A 19,606-nucleotide genomic window follows, 5' to 3' on the forward strand; every position below is an offset into this window, starting at 1 on the left:
GAAAGGCTTCAGTGTTTTATTAGATTATCAGTTTTAGCTGGTTGTACCTGATAAACTGCCGGCTGAGTGTAGCTCACAAAATCTTTTTAAAATCAGTTTATTGTGTGTCTGTAATGAGTTTAAAAGTAACACACAATCTTTGACCTTCACAACACTTTAACGTACATTATTAACACTCATTATATTATTTAGTATTTCATTATTTTCCAGGTAAATTTAAGTTTATTTAAGGCGGCAGTAGCTCAGTCCATAGGGACTTGGGTTGGGAACCGGAGAGTCGCCTGTTCGAGTCCCCATCCGGACCAAAAATATGGAGCGTGGACTGGTGGCTGGAGAGGTGCCAGTTCACCTCCTGGGCACTGCTGAGGGGCCCTTGAGCAAGGCACCGAACCCCCCCAACCGCTCAGGGCGCCTCACCAAGGGCAGCCCCCTCACTCTGACATGTCTCCACTTTGTGCATGTATAGGTCCTGTTTGTGCATGTGTGTGTCTTTCAGACCTGTGTGTAATTGACAAGCAAGAGTGAAAACATTGAATTTCTCCTCAGGGGAATTAATAAAGTAAATAAACTTAAATCTATTGTGACAGCTGAACAAGTCTGATTTATGTTTTTAGTAAACTGACAAAATGACTCCGAGCTGCTGCAGTTTCTCTTCCTCCAGCGCAAACAGATTCAAACACAACCCTCATGACGGTGTGTTGTGGAGTGCAGCAGGGGTCAGAGGTCGCGTGCGTTGGCAGCGTGTAACTCACCATGTGTTTCAAATCCAAGCAGGACTGCCTGAATGAACGTCTGAATGCAAAGCTCATTAGTGCTGCAGGAGGCTGTGCGAGGAGAGTCAGAGATCGTAGAGTTGAAGTGAACGCAGGAGTGCCTCAACACATTCCTGCCTCTTTATTACGGTGATCTGTGACCTCGTCTGTCCCAAAATAGAACGTTTTTCCATTGTGTGCATGTGTGTGTGTGGTGGTCGGGGCTAATACAGTGCATATCGGACCTCTTCTCTCCTAAAAAGGAACTTGTTGTCAGTTGAGAGACCACTTAGTGCTCTTATACTCTCGTCAGTGTGCAGATAAAAGCGAATCAGACCTGCTGTTTTCTGAAGCCTCCTCCACTGGAGAGGCTGGAGAGGAGCGTTTTGTTTCGCCGCTGGTATGCAGAGAGCAGCCTGTATGCACAAAGACGCTGGTAATAACAGTTAATCTTTGCAAAGGTTCAATGGCTGCCAACCAACCAGCCGCGATTCAGAGTCGCCCCAATAATGCTTGATGAAACATCAAAGTCGGAGGGAGCGCGGAGCGGCCGGTTCCCATCACCTAAATCAACAAGGCCTCGGCAGAAAGTAAACATGTAGCGTTAACAGAAGGAGTCACATTCATACGGATGTTGCAGAGCGCTTGTTTGGACGCCTGAATACAACACAACAGGCATTTCCATCTTAATTACACGTCCAATTACTGAGGCTGAAAAGGATGTGTCTGAAATAAACACTTTTCCTCAGTCTGCTCCGTCTGTGCTTCAGAGTTTGATCTTACTAAGTCATCATTTTTTTAAACAGATTTTAGCGATCAACCCAATCACCAGAATAAGGCTGCTGTCAGCCCTAGAGTGGTCTCCTCTGGTCTGAATCAGGGACTCATGTTGTTCCAAAGTTGTATAATTGCCTAGAGTTGGTTCGTGTTCTCACGGCAGCATTTACAAGAGGACCAGATCAAATGCCTTGTGTGAGAAAGCTGCTCTTGATTGGTCAGAATTTCCATGTGGGAAAAATCCAGGAAGTAAAGCAAACGTTGAAGAAGAGTACACTTGCAAGATAAATGTGACACTTTCTAATGTCACAATGGAGGGACAACTACGCAGGTTGATTTTAGCGCTGCTCATCGTGGACTATATTGCTGTCATTGTTCATTTTAGTCAAAGCATACAGTTTGAAAACGAGGCGCGGCTCCAACTAGAAAACAATGTTTTGATGCATTGGATGTGCTGAATGTGCATATTAAGGCAGTACAGGAGGAGGTGCACATTAATAATCCTCCAGGACTGTAACATGCTCATGTTTAACCCAAACAATGTGTCATGTGACTGCAGTTGCTTCACATCCAGGTCGGAACACCTTCTCACCACAAACCAACCGCACCAGAGTTCCCTTGGAACCGGACTGAGACCACCTCTTCAAGAAGGTCTCAGTCTGGTTGTTTTGGTGTGTTCACACCTGCACAAATGAACCGCACTGAGGGGGCAAACACACCTGAGTTTGATTGAGCCAAACCAAACAGGGCAGCTGTGAAAGCAGCCTAAATGATGTCATTGTTTGTTTCTGCAAACCGCGAATACTCTACATTTGCTAAAATCATGTATCCAATATGTTAAAACTTTATGTTCCAGCAACACTGTGGTCAAGTTTAGGCACAAACACCACATCATTATGGTTAGGAAAAGATCATGTTTTGACTTAAAGTACCCTGTTTGGGGGCAAAATCCTGGCAGGAAAAGCAGCGATGTCTCAGTGAAAATGATCTGGTCTCACTCCAGAGTCGTCAAAATCTGGCACTTTGTCGGTGACTTCTGACATCAAACACTGACAAAAAAAAAAGCCGTCCTTTAACGTCTGCACGATACGCATCTAGACGTAGTTATTCTGTGTGGCGCACAGCGGCATCCAGGGGAAGGTGACTGGACAATAATGTAAGGTAAGGCGGTGGTAGTCTGAGTGAGCAGGCGGGCGGGAGGGTGATGGATGCATCCAACAACCACAGATTTTCACGCTGGAGGCCAGTGTTCACTTCCGTAAGATTATAAAGCCAAACCTGTAAGTTTTTCCCAAACCCAACCACGTGCTTTTGTTGCCAAAACCAAAACATATGCGTGTGTTGGCAAAACCCGGTCTCACTCCGAAGTCATCAAAATCTAGTGCTCGGTCAGCGACTTCCAGCATCAGACACCAAAGAAAAAAGCCGTCCTTTCACATTGGCATGATGCGCAACTGGTCACTGTTATTGTTATTGTTATCGGGGGGAAACACAGCGGGACAACAAGGCGGTGGAAGTCCAAAAAGGGCGGGGGGTGGGTCCAACAACCACCAACCTTCATCCAGGAAGCCTGCGTTTGTTTCCCCTACGATTCTAAAGCCAAACCCTGTTCCTTTTTGTCCTAAACCCAACCATGTGTGTTGTTGAAGAAAAAAACATCAATTCACGATGTTGTACCGACGTAGTGCTTTTATTTTGAAAGAGACTGTATGTAAATGTTAAAATTCCTGTGAAAACAGAAGTGTATTTTGAAAACAGACAACATATGTACCAGGCTGAAGTTGACACGGCGTCCCAGAACGTCAACAACCAACACACCCAGGGTACCTTGGACGTCATATGTGGACGTGAGAAGTCCATGAGCAAAAACTCAAGGCTTCAAAATGGTAGTCAGCGAACCAGTGAGTGACGTCATCGGTCAGTACAAGGCTGTCATATTAATACATGTGATGAAACAGGTCACTTCATGTGCTGCTTTAAATCTGTAGGACAGCAGGTGCAGTTCTGTGTCTCCTGAGTGGAGCTGCTGTTTCTCTGTTTCTGATTGATCTCTGTGTTTGATGTGTTTGATGTGATCGGCCTCTCTGAGCACGCTCTGTTGTGAACTTGACCCGTGTGATCGATGGATCCGACCGACACTTTGTGACGTGACGGATGTGGGTCCGATGAGGATCCCAGAGGGCTCAGAACCTGCTGCCTGACTGTTACCAGCTCCAGAGTCTGACCTCTGACCCCTCTGTGAGGACGCGGGTGGGTGGGGGGGGGGGGGTTGTTAATGACACCCAGTCTGTTCTGTGTGACATGACCTCATTACCTCAATCCATGTATTGATAGGGGGGGGGGGGGGGGGGGGGATTATCCTCAGTGTGACACATTCAGCTCCACTGCTGCTGTTAAAGAGTGACTTCACCCACAGAATAATAAAAAGATATTTCTCCATCAGGTGTTTTATTTTAAATGCGTCACCACATCAGTGATTTTTATGAAAAAAAAAAGCCTTTTTATTTTGTTTTTCTTTGTGCTGCTGTTTTTTTCCTGTTGTTGTTGTTTTGGTTGGTTTTATTGGCCTGTTTCCTGTTTTCTCTCCTCCATTGTTTGTTTTTTCTTTCTTTTCATTTTCTTGTTTTTTTTCTTTTTATCTCCTTTTTCATTTTTTAACTTTTCTTGTCATTATTTGTTTTTCTTTTCTTTCATCTTGTTTTCCTTTTCCTCCTTTTGTTTGTGTTATCCTTGTATTGTTTTCCTTGATGTTTTTTTTTATTTCATCTTGTTTTCAATTTCTTCTTTTTTGATATGGTTGTTTTTATATTCTTTCTTTCCACCTTTCTTCATTTTTTCCTTTATCTTTTCTTGCTTTACTTTTTCTTGTCATTGTTTTTTCTTTCCTCTTGTTTTCATTTATTTTTTGTTTTCCAATTTTTCTTTCCTCCATTGTTGTTTTTTCCTTCCATTTTTCCTTGTTTTTCTTTTCTTTCTAATTTTCTTTGATTTTTCTTTTTTATTTATTTTTCCTGTCAGTGTTGTTTTTCCTTCCTTTCCAGTTTTCATTTTCTTTTTTGATATGGTTGTTCTTATATTCTTTCTTTCCATCTTAATTTGTTTTTTATTTTCTTACTCATTTCTTCACTTTTTCTTGTCATTGTTTTCTTCTTTTGTCTTGTTTTCATTTTCTTTTTTCTGCTTCTCTTTTCTTCTCGCTTTTCTTTCTTTTTGTTTGTTTCATTTTCTTGTACTTATTGTCTTTTTTCTCTTTTGTGTTTTTTTCTAACTTTTTTCTTGTTTTTATTTATATTTTCATAAAAAGTCTTTTTGGAATTTTTTTTATTTTTCTTGTTTTGTGAGTATTTGGACGTGTGTGATGCATATATTGGAATTAAATCAATGCAAATCTGATTAAAATATAGTGTGAAATATATTTTTTATTAAAATGGAAATGCAATTACAAAATTCAGGTCAGGTGATCCTAAAGCACATGAAGTCTGTAAACTCTGACTCAGGAGGTAAAATAATCAAACGTCCGTCCATCAGTTTATTTTAAGGTAAAATTCCGTCACAGCACTTAAACTTTTCCACTGGGCCGTCCTAATATCTGGCTCTCGGTGTTATTTGTTGTGTGAATTTGTTGACCTGCATTGACTTGAGGCGGGTGGAGCTGCAGATGAGCACAAAGCTCAGCAGAGTTTCTCTTCTCTAAAAATAAAGGTTAAAAAACACATGAACAATAAAAACTTATCTGATGTCCTGAAAAACGCCCTGGGAACCTTCCCTCAGGGGATTTGTTGTTGTTTGTTCGTTTCAATGGCCGCTGCTTTTTCCCACGTAACATCATCCGCGGGTGGAACCTGCCTGTGCATCTGAAACGGATGTTTGCTGCAGCGTCTTCTGTGACATTACTTCTTCCATTAGTGCTGCAACAAAGATGGAGGAGCTGAAGACCTGAAGGTCAGTGGCGTCTGAAACCTAAACGACAGATAAGGTCATCTGTAAAATATTATAAGAGCGTCTGGATCCATCAGTCCCCAGCACTAATTTCTTTTTTTTTTCTCTCAGTTTAGGCGACTAAAACTAAATATTGCTGCTATTTATTATCTTAGGGTTTATTTTTGTAGTTCAGTCCATTATTGTTGGTAACATCGTCTGAAGTAACAAGAAACACAATCAGACAGGTTGGAAATAAACCAACAGTTAATCCAGATGATCTAAACCACTTTATTTGGAAGTGAGCGCACTGAAATGTTGCCAATAATCACTCGTTGAACAAAACTGTGTGACCACAACTACAGTAAATACGGCAGGAAGTGAGTCTGTAAGCTGTGATGGACGACCGGCTGTTTGGCTTTGATTTCTCTTCCAAATCCATTTTTCTGACTTGGTGATTTGTTGCTGACAAAGTGACGTCCAGCCACAGTGTCTCCTCAAGCAACTCATCCTCACTGTGACCTCGTCACATGTCCACGTTTGGTCATGGACTTTCCACGTCCACATATGACGTCCAAGGTACCCTGGGTGTGTTGGTTGTGGGTCACCGTGTCAACTTCAGCCTGTTACATGCATTGTCTGTTTTCAAAATACACTTCTGTTTTCACAGGAAATGTACAGTTTGTATACAGTCTCTTTCAAAATAAAAGCACTATGTTGGTACAACACTGCAAATTGACGTTTCTTCGGTCAACAAAAAAAACACGTGGTCAGGTTTAGGAAGAAAAGAACAGGGTTTGGCTTTTGAATCTTACGGGACGCAAACACAGCTCTCTCAGGTGAAGGTTGATGTTTGTTGGACCCATCCACCACCCCAGTCGGACTTTTGTCACCTTAACTTCTGTTCTTGTCCTGACACGTTTCCCCCTGACACCGCTGGGCGCCGTTAAACTATAACGACAACTGGCCGCGGAACATTAAAGGACAAGTGCCAGTTGATATATAACAACTTATAACTGACATCAATATATCCACTTTTTCCCACCTAACTTTAGTGATCATCAACTCTCTTCTGTAGTGGAATTAACATCACACATGTTCTTATCACGACGGCCCACCAGCTGATGGAGACATGAAATACAATACTGTTCAATGTGTGTAATATTTATTCATTGTGCAAAATAAGAAAAAGTTGGCTGATACCAATGCCGTACTGATATTGTTGTACATCCTTAGTTGTTAATGTGCTAACTGGCTAGCTAGTGTCTTGAATACGTCCTGTCGGTCTTTTGGCCTCCCTTTATTTAATGACAATAACAGACGACTGCCGCCTGCTGCTGTGAAGAGTTGTTTCCTCTCACACAGCCACAGAACATACATGCTAGTTAGCTGCTGACGGTCGTCTTTGCCGTGTGTTCAGGGCAACTTTTTTGCTGAGATACAGGCAACGCAGGGCAACAAAACGGCTGGCCTTAGTCTCCACCACATCCTTGATGTTGGTTTTGTGTGTGGGCCTTTAAATGTCTGAACCTCATTCGTGCTCCTGAGAGGATGAACCATTCAGGTTTTTAATATAATCAGTCACAGAACACAGCAGGTGTTTGGTGTTTCAGTGTGTCATCAGAGAGTGAAATCTGCCACAGGCAGGATTCAAACCTGCAACGCTTCCATTAAAAATGCTCCGTCACTGCTTCACTTCCTGTGCGGATTGGCTGATTGATCAGTGTCCCTCTGCTCTCCCTGCAGGATCAATCATCTGTGCACAACTGTTCAACCACTGAGCCACTGAAATGCTCTCTGCCTCTTCACAGCAGCTTGTTTTTGTCCTGGACATGTTCTCTGCTGTTTGATCATGTGGGCCGGGCACCGTGAGAAACGACTCTATTCACTCTAGTCACATAGTAAAGACGTGAAAGAGAAAATAAAGTCTTTCTCACTATCTGGCCTCTTAGTTTTCCTCCAAAGATCACTTCAGGTCACAGGCTCGTGTTGGAGGGAAAGATCACTCTCAGCCTGAGTGCAGTTTGTAGGAAAGTCATGGAAAACTGTCCGAAAGCTCCCAAAAAATCCCTGAATGGGTGCTCTGTGGGAGTACAACTAATTTTATTAGCCCCCTTGGAAACATTCAACCTAACAAGTGGAAAGCAGTTTCTGCATAAATTAAAGATAATCCAGAGTAAATTATGCAAATGTATTCGCAGAGATAAAGGAGGGGGTGGTGTGGTCGTTCATTGTGAGGTTAAAAAATCTGAGCCAGTGGTTGAAACTGAACCGAGGGAGACTTCACTTAAAAGTCTGTGAGGGCTTGGCCTGTGGGGCAATAACACCGCCATGTTGCATCATCTGCGAATCACAGAGAGGGACGGAGGAAGCTCTGAGGAGCCGAACTTTACCTGCAATAACATGTCATAAAATGTCAAAGTCAGTTTTCAGGTTGATTTCTTTCCCTCCAGGCAGCCACCACACTCTGTTCACTTCCACCAAAATCAACATGCAGAAACATTCCATCAGATCTATATTAAAGAGATGGTTCAGGTTTTTTGAAGGCAGCAGCAAAATGACATTTTATCCATCTAAAAATGTCAATTTAGTTTAAGTCTACACTATATTGAGAGTATTTTCACTGCTTTACCTAACCGTCAGACAGCCCGTATCGATGGGGAATCCATTAACGGCTTCAGCACGCATCACCACAGATGCCGTGCAAACCGCGGATCCATCTCACGCTCCATTCTGCCCTCACTCGTGAACACGATCCTGAGATACTTGAACCCCCTTGCGTGGGGCAGTAACTCCCAATCCAGAGGGGGCAATCCACTGTTTTCTGCAAAGAACCATGTCCTCAGACTTGAAGGTGCTGACTCAGGGTCACACTTGGCTGCAAACTGCCCCAGTGCATGCTGGAGGTCAAGGTGTGATTAAGCCAACAGAACCACATCATCTGCATAAAGACAGTCAGTCAGTTTGTCTGCATCTATTTCAACTTTTTTCGACAGTGTGTCAATTTGTGCTTGTTACATGAATGATCTCTTTTTACAGAAAATGCACAATTTCCACTCGTGAAATGCGTACGGTCTTTACCAGACAAACTTACAATTTAGGTAAAACACTGTTTTTAGGCTTAGGTGCATAGTGGTGCAGTGGTTAGCATCGTTGCTCCACAGTTCCTGGTTCCTGCTTCTGTGTGGAGTTTGCATGTTCTCCCTGTGTCAGCGTGGGTTTCCTCCAGGTGCTCCGACATGTTCTCCCTGTGTCAGCGTGGGTTTCCTCCAGGTGCTCTGACATGTTCTCCCTGTGTCAGTGTGGGTTTCCTCCAGGTGCTCTGACATGTTCTCCCTGTGTCAGCGTGGGTTTCCTCCAGGTGCTCCGACGTGTTCTCCCTGTGTCAGCGTGGGTTTCCTCCAGGTGCTCTGACATGTTCTCCCTGTGTCAGCGTGGGTTTCCTCCAGGTGCTCTGACATGTTCTCCCTGTGTCAGCGTGGGTTTCCTCCAGGTGCTCCGACATGTTCTCCCTGTGTCAGCGTGGGTTTCCTCCAGGTGCTCCGACATGTTCTCCCTGTGTCAGTGTGGGTTTCCTCCAGGTGCTCTGACATGTTCTCCCTGTGTCAGCGTGGGTTTCCTCCAGGTGCTCCAGCTTCCTCCCACAGTCCAAAGACATGCAGGTTAATTGGTGACTCTAAATTGGCTGTAGGTATGAGTGTGATCATGAATGTGTACCCCACCTCCCCAAGGTTTGGCTTAAAATTCACATGGAAAATGAACAGTGTGCTCCTGGTGAACATCTGGAGTTCCTTTGATCCATCTACCACTCCTCCTGCCCGCCCTATACAGACTTTCCCACTCGTTATTTTACAGTAGTTGCCATGCGTGTCATGTCACTGAGAAAGGTGCCTCTGTGCGTCCATATCTGACGCCAGCGTCCACTGACAAAGCGGCGGTGTTTGAAGAGTTGGGAATGAGAATGAGCTGGCTGAACACGTCCTCTGTGCTGGTCCCACAGTGATGAAGCTGGTGTCTGTCTTCTCTTGTGACACTGGAGAGAACAACAGGTTTCTTAAAATGTTTCTAAATCTCTTTAAGAAGTTTTGAAATATCAGATTCATATAACAGCCTCTGTGATCCTGTGATCTGAACAAACAGTTCTCACTCCTATAGACATAAAGATGGACTACACACACACACACACACACACACACACACAGACACACACACACACACACAGACACTCATTCCACATTCCCAGAGTGAATTGTGATTTCTGGGTCACTGCTGATGTTTTGGTCTCCATTTCAGGGCGAGCTGGAAGCATCTCTCAGGGGTCAAGGGGTCGGCCGCCCTGTGAACTCCACCACACACAATTAAAAACAAAAAGACACTCCTCTCAGCCATTTCACTCAATTACTCTTTATGTTGCGTTCATGACTCCTCGCTGTCTGCAGGAAACAGAGTCACAGCAGCTGGTGATGTTTGTAAAGAGAAACTCTGATGATGCTGCAGAGATAAAATCCACACACTGTGATCTACACAGAGTCTGGGTGAATCACTTTAATGATAACGACTGTGATCAGGAGGCTAACTGATGACTGATTAGGAGGATTTTGGTTATTAGTTGTTTTGTATCCACATAATTTCTCGCCCCATGAATTATAGGCATAACTTCAGTTGTTCCTTTCACTGATCTGGTGTCTGTGAGAGTTAGCGTGAAGCTGCAGGCGTCTTCTTCTTCTCTTAGTCTTCTTTTCTTGAAACTCAGGAAATAAATGATGTAGGAACACAACCTGTGAGGAGGTGAACTTACCGTCCTGCTACTGCTGACATCAGGTGAAACTGGAACTAAGAGGGTGCTGCTGGGTCTGGAGTGAATGTCAAATTTAAAGCTAAGTTCACCACAGTGTTTTGGACCAGACTGGCGTTTGAAACAAGAGAATATATTTTGTAACTGGAGCACGCACAGTCAACGCTTGCTATATTAACAGTCACAGAAATTGGTCCGCCTGCAAACGTGCACCCACTGTGCAAACCTTTACTACATGGGTGGAGAACCTCGTCTCGCATTGAAGTCGACGAAATGCGGCGCTTGGTCAGTGACTTTCAGCATCAGACACAGATGAAAAAAGCCGTGCTCTCACATCGACATGGTTCATGGCTGGTGGCCGCTATTGTTTAACGACGCCCAGCAATGTCCAACAAGCACCAGCTTTCACCCGGTAGGTTGGTGTTCTCTTCCTGTAAGATTGTAGAGCCAGACCCTGTTGTTTTTTCCTGTGGGTGCACAACATATTTACGTCACACAGATTTTAGACCAAAGGATTTAACAGGATAATGTGGTCACAACGTGGACGACCTGACTGCACACATTGTTTTTCTTTTCAGGTGTCATCAAACTGATGAAGATGTTACTTCATTTGTTTGTATTCTGTCTATTTGAAAAAAGTGTTGTTGTTTTTTTTGTATTTGTGGTGTGTTGAGCTCTCAGGGCCACCGTATGATAGGGGCCCGCAGTTTAATTTTTGCCCCTGGGGTTTGTTTATGGTTGATCCAGCCCTGTAAATTACCATAAAGTTTGAAGAATACATATTTCAGAAGCTCAAAATTTCTGCCTTGTGTTTTTAAAATTGTGAGTATTCCTTATTTCCCTCTTTCTCCCCATCCTCCCACCTTCACGTCTTTATTTCTTTTTTATTTTACTTATTTATTTATTCCTCACCTTAATTTCTTTTTATTTATTCATTCCTCACCTTAATTTCTTTCTTTTTTTATTCCTCAACTTAATTAATTAATTAATTTATTCCTCACCTTAATTTCTTTTTATTTATTTATTTATTTATTTATTCCTCACTTTAATTTCTTTTTATTTATTTATTCCTCAACTTAATTAATTTATTTATTCCTCACCTTAATTTCTTTTTATTTATTTATTCCTCAACTTAATTAATTTATTTATTCCTCACCTTAATTTCTTTTTATTTATTTATTTATTTATTCCTCACCTTAATTTCTTTCTTTTTTTATTCCTCAACTTAATTAATTAATTTATTTATTCCTCACCTTAATTTCTTTTTATTTATTTATTTATTCATTTATTCCTCACCTTAATTTCTTTTTATTTATTTATTTATTTATTCCTCACCTTAATTTCTTTTTATTTATTTATTTATTCCTCAACTTAATTAATTAATTTATTTATTTATTCTTCACCTTAATTTCTTTTTATTTATTTATTTATTTATTTATTCTCACCTTAATGTCTTTTTATTTATTTATTTATTCCTCAACTTAATTAATTAATTTATTCCTCAGCTTAATTAATTTCTTTATTCCTCACCTTAATTTCTTTTTATTTATTTATTCATTTATTCCTCACCTTAATTTCTTTTTATTTAATTATTCCTCACCTTAATGTCTTTTTATTTATTTATTCCTCAACTTAATTAATTAATTAATTTATTCCTCACCTTAATTTCTTTTTATTTATTTATGTATTTCTTTATTTTTTTATTTATTCCTCACCTTAATTTCTTTTTATTTATTTATGTATTTCTTTCTTTATTTATTTATTCTTCACCTTAATTTCTTTTTATTTATTTATTCCTCAACTTAATTAATTTCTTTATTCCTCACCTTAATTTCTTTTTATTTATTTATGTATTTCTTTCTTTATTTATTTATTCTTCACCTTAATGTCTTTTTATTTATTTATTCCTCAACTTAATTAATTAATTAATTTATTCCTCACCTTAATTTCTTTTTATTTATTTATGTATTTCTTTATTTTTTTATTTATTCCTCACCTTAATTTCTTTTTATTTATTTATGTATTTCTTTCTTTATTTATTTATTCTTCACCTTAATTTCTTTTTATTTAGTTATTCCTCAACTTAATTAATTAATTAATTTATTCCTCACCTTAATTTCTTTTTATTTATGTATTTATCTATTTATTCCTCACCTTATTCTATTTATCTATTCCTCGCGTTAATTTCTGTCGTCCATGCTTCCATTATTTTTCCTCTTTTATTTCGTTTTTAATTATTTCACTTCTTCATTTTTTCTTTTTATCACCTCCTTAACTTTTCATAGGCTACTTATAATTTATTCTCCTCCTCTCGCTCCGGCTTTGATAAAAATAAAAACAAATAAATAAATGACTGAATAAATAAAACGACAGCACACGCTGATGTCAGTCTGACTGTGTCAGTTGTGGTTGATGTGGAGGAAGTGAGGCCGGTGTGGCTGCGGGCTGTGGGCGGTGCACAGCTTCAGTCTGGCGGCTCGCCCTCAGTCAGTCAGTCGGTGTGGAGGAGAGCGGACGGAGCGGAGCTGCGCACCGTGACCCGGGATCTGTACTATACACACAGACACACACAGACACACACACACGCGCGCGGCAGCGAGACCAGAACCGAGCGACCGGCAGGCAGGCAGGCAGGAGCCGAGCAGCATGGAGCTGTGAGCTGCGGCCGACCCGGGACCTGCTCCCCAAACACCACTGTTTGATTTGTTTATTTACCGCATCTACGAGCTTTCTTTCCCCAACATGGAGACTGCAGGCTGCAGGCTGCCGCTGGCTGCACTCCTCATCCTCCTCTGCCAGCAAGGTAAGACGCGTTGCCATTCATGTTCTGTCCTCGCATGACACAGGAACCTCAGACCCCCGCATATGCTCACATTTGATCCCAAGTGTTTTCAACTCGCTGCGCCAACTTTAAGGTGACTGCGCAGGTGAGAGTGAGAGAAGTGAGCTGAGTCCCAAACAAACCAAACAAGCCCTCGTGCACAATGTGTGTTTGTGTCATTGTTAAAACCAGAAACATGTCTCTCTCTCTCTCTCTGGGCTGTGTATCCGGGATTGAACCTGCGGTGCGTAACGCGCTGTGCGTCTTTGGAAACATTCAATGAAACGAGTCCAAATCGTCTGTGCGCAGGTTTTCTCATGTGACTGAGGCATGTTTGAGTTGATGCTGAGCGTCACTGCTCCTCGGGGTCTGTGGGATCGTAGATTAAAACGTTTGAGAGGCGCAGGGCGTCGCATACATCAGCTCCAAACCGGAGCTGTCAAGCATGAAAAGAGGAGTTTGGACACGGTAGTCTGACTGGCTTATTAAGAGTGTCACAGGCTCCATATCTGGCAACAACAACAGCAGTAATCCCATAATGCTTCTCAGAAACAGATACTATCACTGCAGAACTATACACTGATGCATGTCTGCTTTATTCCAGCCCTGAGGCATTTGATAAAACATTTATGTGTTGACAGAAACACACGGAGCTCTTTAAATCTGTAGAAATACTGAATGAGAGTTGAAGTTCATGTGACTGTAAACTCACTGGAGCAGCGAGGCCCTGAGGTGTCTGATCAGGAAGAGACTTGTAGTCATGTGTTTTTGGAGACTCTTCTGTCTGCCGTGGGAGTAATTCAGCTAGTTTCAGGTTTAGCTGGTGTCAGTTTGGACTGCAGTGACTGTCGCAACCTGCCCGTTTGCACAAATGAAGGGATGCAGTTTGTTTCGAAATAACACACTGAGGAGCGTCCAGCAGGGTTGGAGCTCCAGGAGACAGCAGCGCCTTCTGTTTGCTTCATTTAATGTTTAATGTCTGTGATGTGATGACGTCTGTCAGAAGTGATCACGTTGCTCTCCTGTGTGATTGTTGGAAAAGTGCCGATATGATTTATGTTTCAGTACCAACACTGAAATTATACGTTTTTGATACCTTTTACTTGTAAACATGTTTTGCTCCAAAACTTTTGATATTTAAAGGTCCATTGTGAACGACTTAGGAGGATTTAGTGGCGGGTAGCAAGTCGTGGCTTCAGACTTCTCCTGGTTGGTATTGGGTGCTGAATTATCCACAGAGGTCTCTTTGTCTTCTGAACAAACAGAGCAGGTGATTTAAAGTGAAAAAACACAGATTAAAGCGTTTCAAAAATGTCAACAATCAGTGTTTCTCTGATGCTGTTTGGCATGTCGGTGACAGGCTGCTAGCCCAACACCTGCTGATGTGTGCTCACACTTTTTCTGTGATAACTTAAGATCCAGATGTTCCGGAGGTTTTTAGCAGGAGCCGAACTTCCAGTAGAGGCCTCTCTGTCTTCAAAACAATTAGACCAAGTGATTTAAAGTGAAAAAAACACTGATTAAAGCAGTTTCATGTTAAAAATCAGTGTTTCTCTGATGCTGTTTGGCGTGTTGGAGATGGGTTGCTAGCACCTGCTGATGTGTGCTCACACTTTTTCTCTGATAACTTAAGATACAGACAAAAATAAGTGTTTGTTGCTTAAAACTTTCTGGCAGAACCCCCGTTTGAAGTGAAGGGTCACTGAATGGTATTTTTGTTGTCTTCCAGCAAATTCTGCCGTCATGTCGTCAAACACCAATGCTTTGTCACGTCATTAGTGTCTAGTGACGCACTGGGTTTTCAGCTAAGTGTAAAGCCATCTGCAGCAGTTCTCGAGGCTGAGAGCAACTGGCGTAGCTTAAAGAGTTAGAAAGTCCGCACAGGGCTGGAAGGAGGGGAGGTGGACATCTCAAACAAAACTTTCACTCAGGAGAACGTTTGTCTCTTTGTGAAACCAGAAGTTGTAATTGTTTTAACTTAACACCACGTAATTTACGTACAGGCGCTGTTTCACTCACGTAAAATATTAACTAGGGCTGCCGTCTGAAAGTCAAAGAGTCAATCAGTCAGAGATCCTTCAGGCAACTCAGATTCTTCAAGTCGAGCAGTTTTTTTTTGTCAGTCAGTGAACTTGTAGGGACGTTTTGGTCTTCAGATTTAGCAGCAGAGTGAGCGCTCCCCACTTTTAACGCTGCTCCCTGGTACAGGCAGCTGAGGACCCAGACCCAGGGATGTGAGTAAGATGGAGGCAGCTCCAACTAACACCGACTTTCATCTGGGAGGCCGATTTTCTGTAAGGTTGTAAGGCCAAACCCTATTCTTTTTTCCTAAACCCAACCACGTGCATGTGCTGGCTAAACATAACCACTGTTACAGACTGTATGCAAACTGTACATTTCCTGTGAAAACAGAAGTGTATTTTGAAAACAGACAATGCATGTAACAGGCTGAAGTTGACACGGCGTCCCAGAACGTCAACAACCAACACACCCAGGGTACCTTGGACGTCATATGTGGACGTGGAAAGTCCATGACCAAACGTGGACATGTGACGAGGTCACAGTGAGAACTTTTTTCTAACCCTAATCATGACCGTTTTAAAACATTAACAAGATATTTCACTGTGTTTCAGCTTTGGGTCACGTAGAGACACCCAAGGGTGCCCTGTGCATCCCAGTCAGACGCCAAGGGGCGTGTCATGTATTTGATGACATGTGAATGAGATCAGCTTGAGCAGCACTTCATTGGAGCAACATGAGCTGCTCTGAGGGAAATATTCTGAACCCAGGATGCTGTTCTTTATAGTCACTTAAAGAATATAGACATTCTTGTACATTTTACTGAGACACATTTTACAGAATCCAGCCTGACATTATCTCTGCTGGAATTTAAAATGAATTTGAGTGGCTTTGGCAAGTGTTTATAATAACGAACCCACCAGTGCGTCCTGCGGGGTTGAAGAGGTTTAAGAAGTCAGTGGAGATGAATCAGGATTTGTCACCATAAGCCTGAACACTGGAAGGGTTTTCCAGCTCCTTATCCTCTGGTTTGCCCTCCGAGCCGTGCGGTACAGTCGCAGCGTGCCAGAGAGGACACTGATCTGCTTGGTTGGATCTTTTCGGGGGATGAGACTTGAAACAAAGATTAGAGGGGGGAGAAGCTGGTCAGAGCCAGTTTTAGCTGAAGAGATGTGAAACCTTTTGTGCCCGGGCCAGTGAGCCTGGATCTGTGCTGGACGGTTCGGTACCTGCAGAAAGCCTCCGGGCTCCCTCACGCCTCCTCCTTTTTCATTTAGGCTGTTTTTTTTGTGTTGTTTTTTAATGAAGCTTTGCTGAAATGTCGGGGCACAAAGGAGGTGCCAGCTCACTGAGGAGGCAGCGCAGGAATGGTTGATGGTGGAAGAAAAGACACATGAGGAGAAAACTCAGCACCATCTGTCCTCCCAAAAGATATTTGTGAATGGACAGTGCCAGCCGAGCCCTGCGCTGCGCCCGGGCTCATGGAGTCTCCGGGCCTCTTGTTGTCTAACAGGGAGTCTGCTGACAGATGGCCGTCACAGTCAGGCAGTCTGTCAGTCAAACACATGCAGGGGGCGGCTGTAGATGAGATGCCCACCACACACACACCAGGCGTGTCAACGCTGAGCTAAATATGACTGATAGTATTTGTTGTCCGTCGTTTTTGAGGGACAGATTCACATATTTTTTCAAGTCTGGCTGAAAATACCGAATTTAAAAATGAAGGCACCAGTACGGCTCCAGGAGTGTAAGCTAACCATCCCAGTCATAATTCATCTGTAGATTATATTTTGGGCTTTTTTTGCCTTTAATGACGGGACAGTTATGAAGCATGAGAGGTGGAGAGACAACAGATGACATGCTGCAAAGGGCCTTGGGCTGGAATCAAACCTGCGGACGCTGCAGCAAAGACACTGCCTTTGTACACAGGGCGCTTGCCCTACCTACTGAGCTACTACGCACCCCTCATCTGTAATTTTTATTTAATTTTTTTCTGATGAAGAACCAAACAATGGCATCATCATTCAGCTCCAATGTGTGATTTTGGACTGCATGCTGTCATTGCAAAGTCAAAAGAGGCTTGATGGGCATGACACGTAACACCACAGCCTCAGCCTCTAGTGTGAGATATAACATGTGTGTCTGCAGCCCTTTATAAACAATAATGATGGCAGAACATTATCAACAACAATCATTTACCATCCCTGTTATATGGGGGCTGATCTCGTCCTCTGCTCAGAGGATAAGAAGCTCCTGGACCTCATTGTTTTCCCAATTTCCAGACATTTCCGGCTGCTGTTCTTTGAGTTAGCTGCTAACTGCTATCAGCTACTTTTTAAATCTTCTGCAGTGGCTTACACACACAACATGCCATTAAATCGTCACACGCATGCCGCCCATGATTCTGTCCTGCCAGCTGTCCCGTTTATACAGACATCATTTTGGCGCTGTTACTACCTCTGATGCTGCCTTAAAGGAGGAACAACTCTGTCCCCGCTCCTTCCACGAATGTACGTTTTAGGAGCCGTACACATGCCACGCTTTATGCGCCCTCAGATTCCTTGTTTTTAATGTAGACGCACAGCAGTCGCACTCAAACGCCAGAGTGACACTGTCGCAGTGCGCACACGTTCCCGAGCGCCCATCCCTAGAGTTCAACCTTTGGAGCGCGTCATGTGACGAGGACCAACCAATCACAGCCGACAGATATCTTTCCCTTCTTCTGTAAATATTCAGTCTGATAAACACGGAAAAGTTGATCATGTTAGTGCAGGGCTACCCAGAGCTTTACATCTGTCCCACAGACGACAGGCCGACACACTTATAAACAGCTCCTGGAAGAAGATCAGCTCTGCTCTCAGGGTTTCAGGTAAACAGGCTATATGATGCTTGTTAAGAGACATGACCTGCCGCCGCGTTCTTGTAAGCTGGCACAGAAAAGGCACAAGAGTAGCACCCAGTAAAAGACTGCCTCTGATATGTACGGCTCCTTACACAGCACAGCCAATTGGCATAACGGCAGGAAATTCCCGTCTTGAAGAGGCAGTGTAAAAAGGGCTAACGATGGTGTCAAGTCGTGAAACCCATCTACTACAGCACAACCGTCACATCCTTCTACAGGCCACGCTGACCTGAAGCAGACAGGTGTATAGTGATACACACACACATCAGCATCAACGTCACACTTACTGAAAGTCTTGATCTTTCTAAACTTCAGGGGCTGAACTTCTGACCTCACTTTGGTGATGTAGAAGTGTACTCTGGGGTGTGTCAGTTCACCGTGACATCACTGGTGGGTGTGGTTACAGCTGCAGTGAAGCAAACTGCTGATCACAGTGATGCTGGCTGTGGTCAGAGGAGAACACAGTAACACATTACTTTTCAACAATACAAGGGATGCACAATAGCATCGACATGTCACTGGTATCGGCAGGTATTGGCTTTAAAATGAACTATTAGAATCAGCCAACATGCTTTTTCTTACTTTGCACAATGAATGAACATTACATATTGTATTTCATGTCCCCATCTGCTGGTGGGCCGTCATGATAAGAGTATGTCATTCTGTGTATGTAATCCTATGTCATTTCTGTAATAATGTGAACCGGTGAAACCCCAAAACATTTCGGAGGCGGTTATTGTACTGTGGGTGTCTCATACCACTGCGACCCTACACCAGGGTGCAACACTGCTGATCCCAGAAACTGGCATTAAACAAAATAAAGGTGGGAGCAAATTTGGTTTTCAATCTTTGTGACGATACGACACATATTGGATTTTTTTTCTTCTACAAAACCTTAAACGTCTGTTTACAAGCAGCCGTACAAGAATTTTGTATCATTAAAACACTGTCATGTCACATAGATGATAAACCTGAGCAGGTGTCTGATGCTCAGTTGTGTTGACATATTTGGGCTGACAGTGTGTGATCCAGTCAGGGTGTGTTTTGTGAATTACATCCTGTGTAAAAGCTCATTTGGATTCTGTTCATCCTTTTGGGGAAGGACACAAACAAGACGGCGGTCACCTCAGATGACCTCGTCTTTCTTCCTCTGTGTCCTCCCATTTCTGTCCAGAGCAGCTCCAGCCGGGCAGACGTCCCTCGCTGTCCCGCTGACAGTCTGGAGAAAAAACCGGAGCAGATTTCCAGTCGTGGCAGTGGGGGTATTTGATGACCAGATTAGTGGGTATTAGGCTCAACGGCATTCACTCAGGCGTACACAGGGGCCACCGGTTTGAATCCTCCCGAGTCGCCCCTCTTTTTCTTCCCGCTGGCCCTCGGCTGAATGGAGGCCGGGGTTACGTGGGGAAACAACCAGCCAGGTCCTCTGCGGAGGTCAGCTGAGGAGGCCCGTCCGTCCTGCGCCGCCTCCTCTGGCCCGGCCCGGTGAATTATGCTGTCAGAGGGGAGATTTGTTTTGTAACAGTAGGAAAGGGAGCAACTACAGAAAGAGGGGAGGTGTAGATTGAGAAGGGCGTGGGGGGTGGGTGGGGGTGGGGGGCTGATTCAGAGCAGCAGAGAAA

The 19,606-nt window shown here is 43.1% G+C and overlaps 1 protein-coding gene across 4 annotated transcripts in view; it reads left to right on the forward strand.

The window, feature by feature from the left end:
• The first annotated feature begins 12,649 nt into the window (after nt 1-12,649).
• ptprz1a (protein tyrosine phosphatase receptor type Z1a) overlaps nt 12,650-19,606 on the forward strand; it is a 141,905-nt gene continuing 134,948 nt past the window's right edge. For 2 of the 4 annotated variants that reach the window (XM_033635022.2, XM_078168332.1), the window contains exon 1: nt 12,650-13,045. In XM_033635022.2, coding sequence (XP_033490913.2) covers nt 12,985-13,045 — 61 coding nt within the window. In that variant the 5' untranslated portion in view covers nt 12,650-12,984. The remainder of the gene's footprint in view (nt 13,046-19,606) is intronic. The other 2 variants (XM_078168333.1, XM_078168334.1) reach the window with 1 other exon arrangement.

This window comes from Epinephelus lanceolatus, chromosome 5 (genome assembly GCF_041903045.1).
Source record: "Epinephelus lanceolatus isolate andai-2023 chromosome 5, ASM4190304v1, whole genome shotgun sequence".
NCBI classification, from domain to species: domain Eukaryota; kingdom Metazoa; phylum Chordata; class Actinopteri; order Perciformes; family Serranidae; genus Epinephelus; species Epinephelus lanceolatus.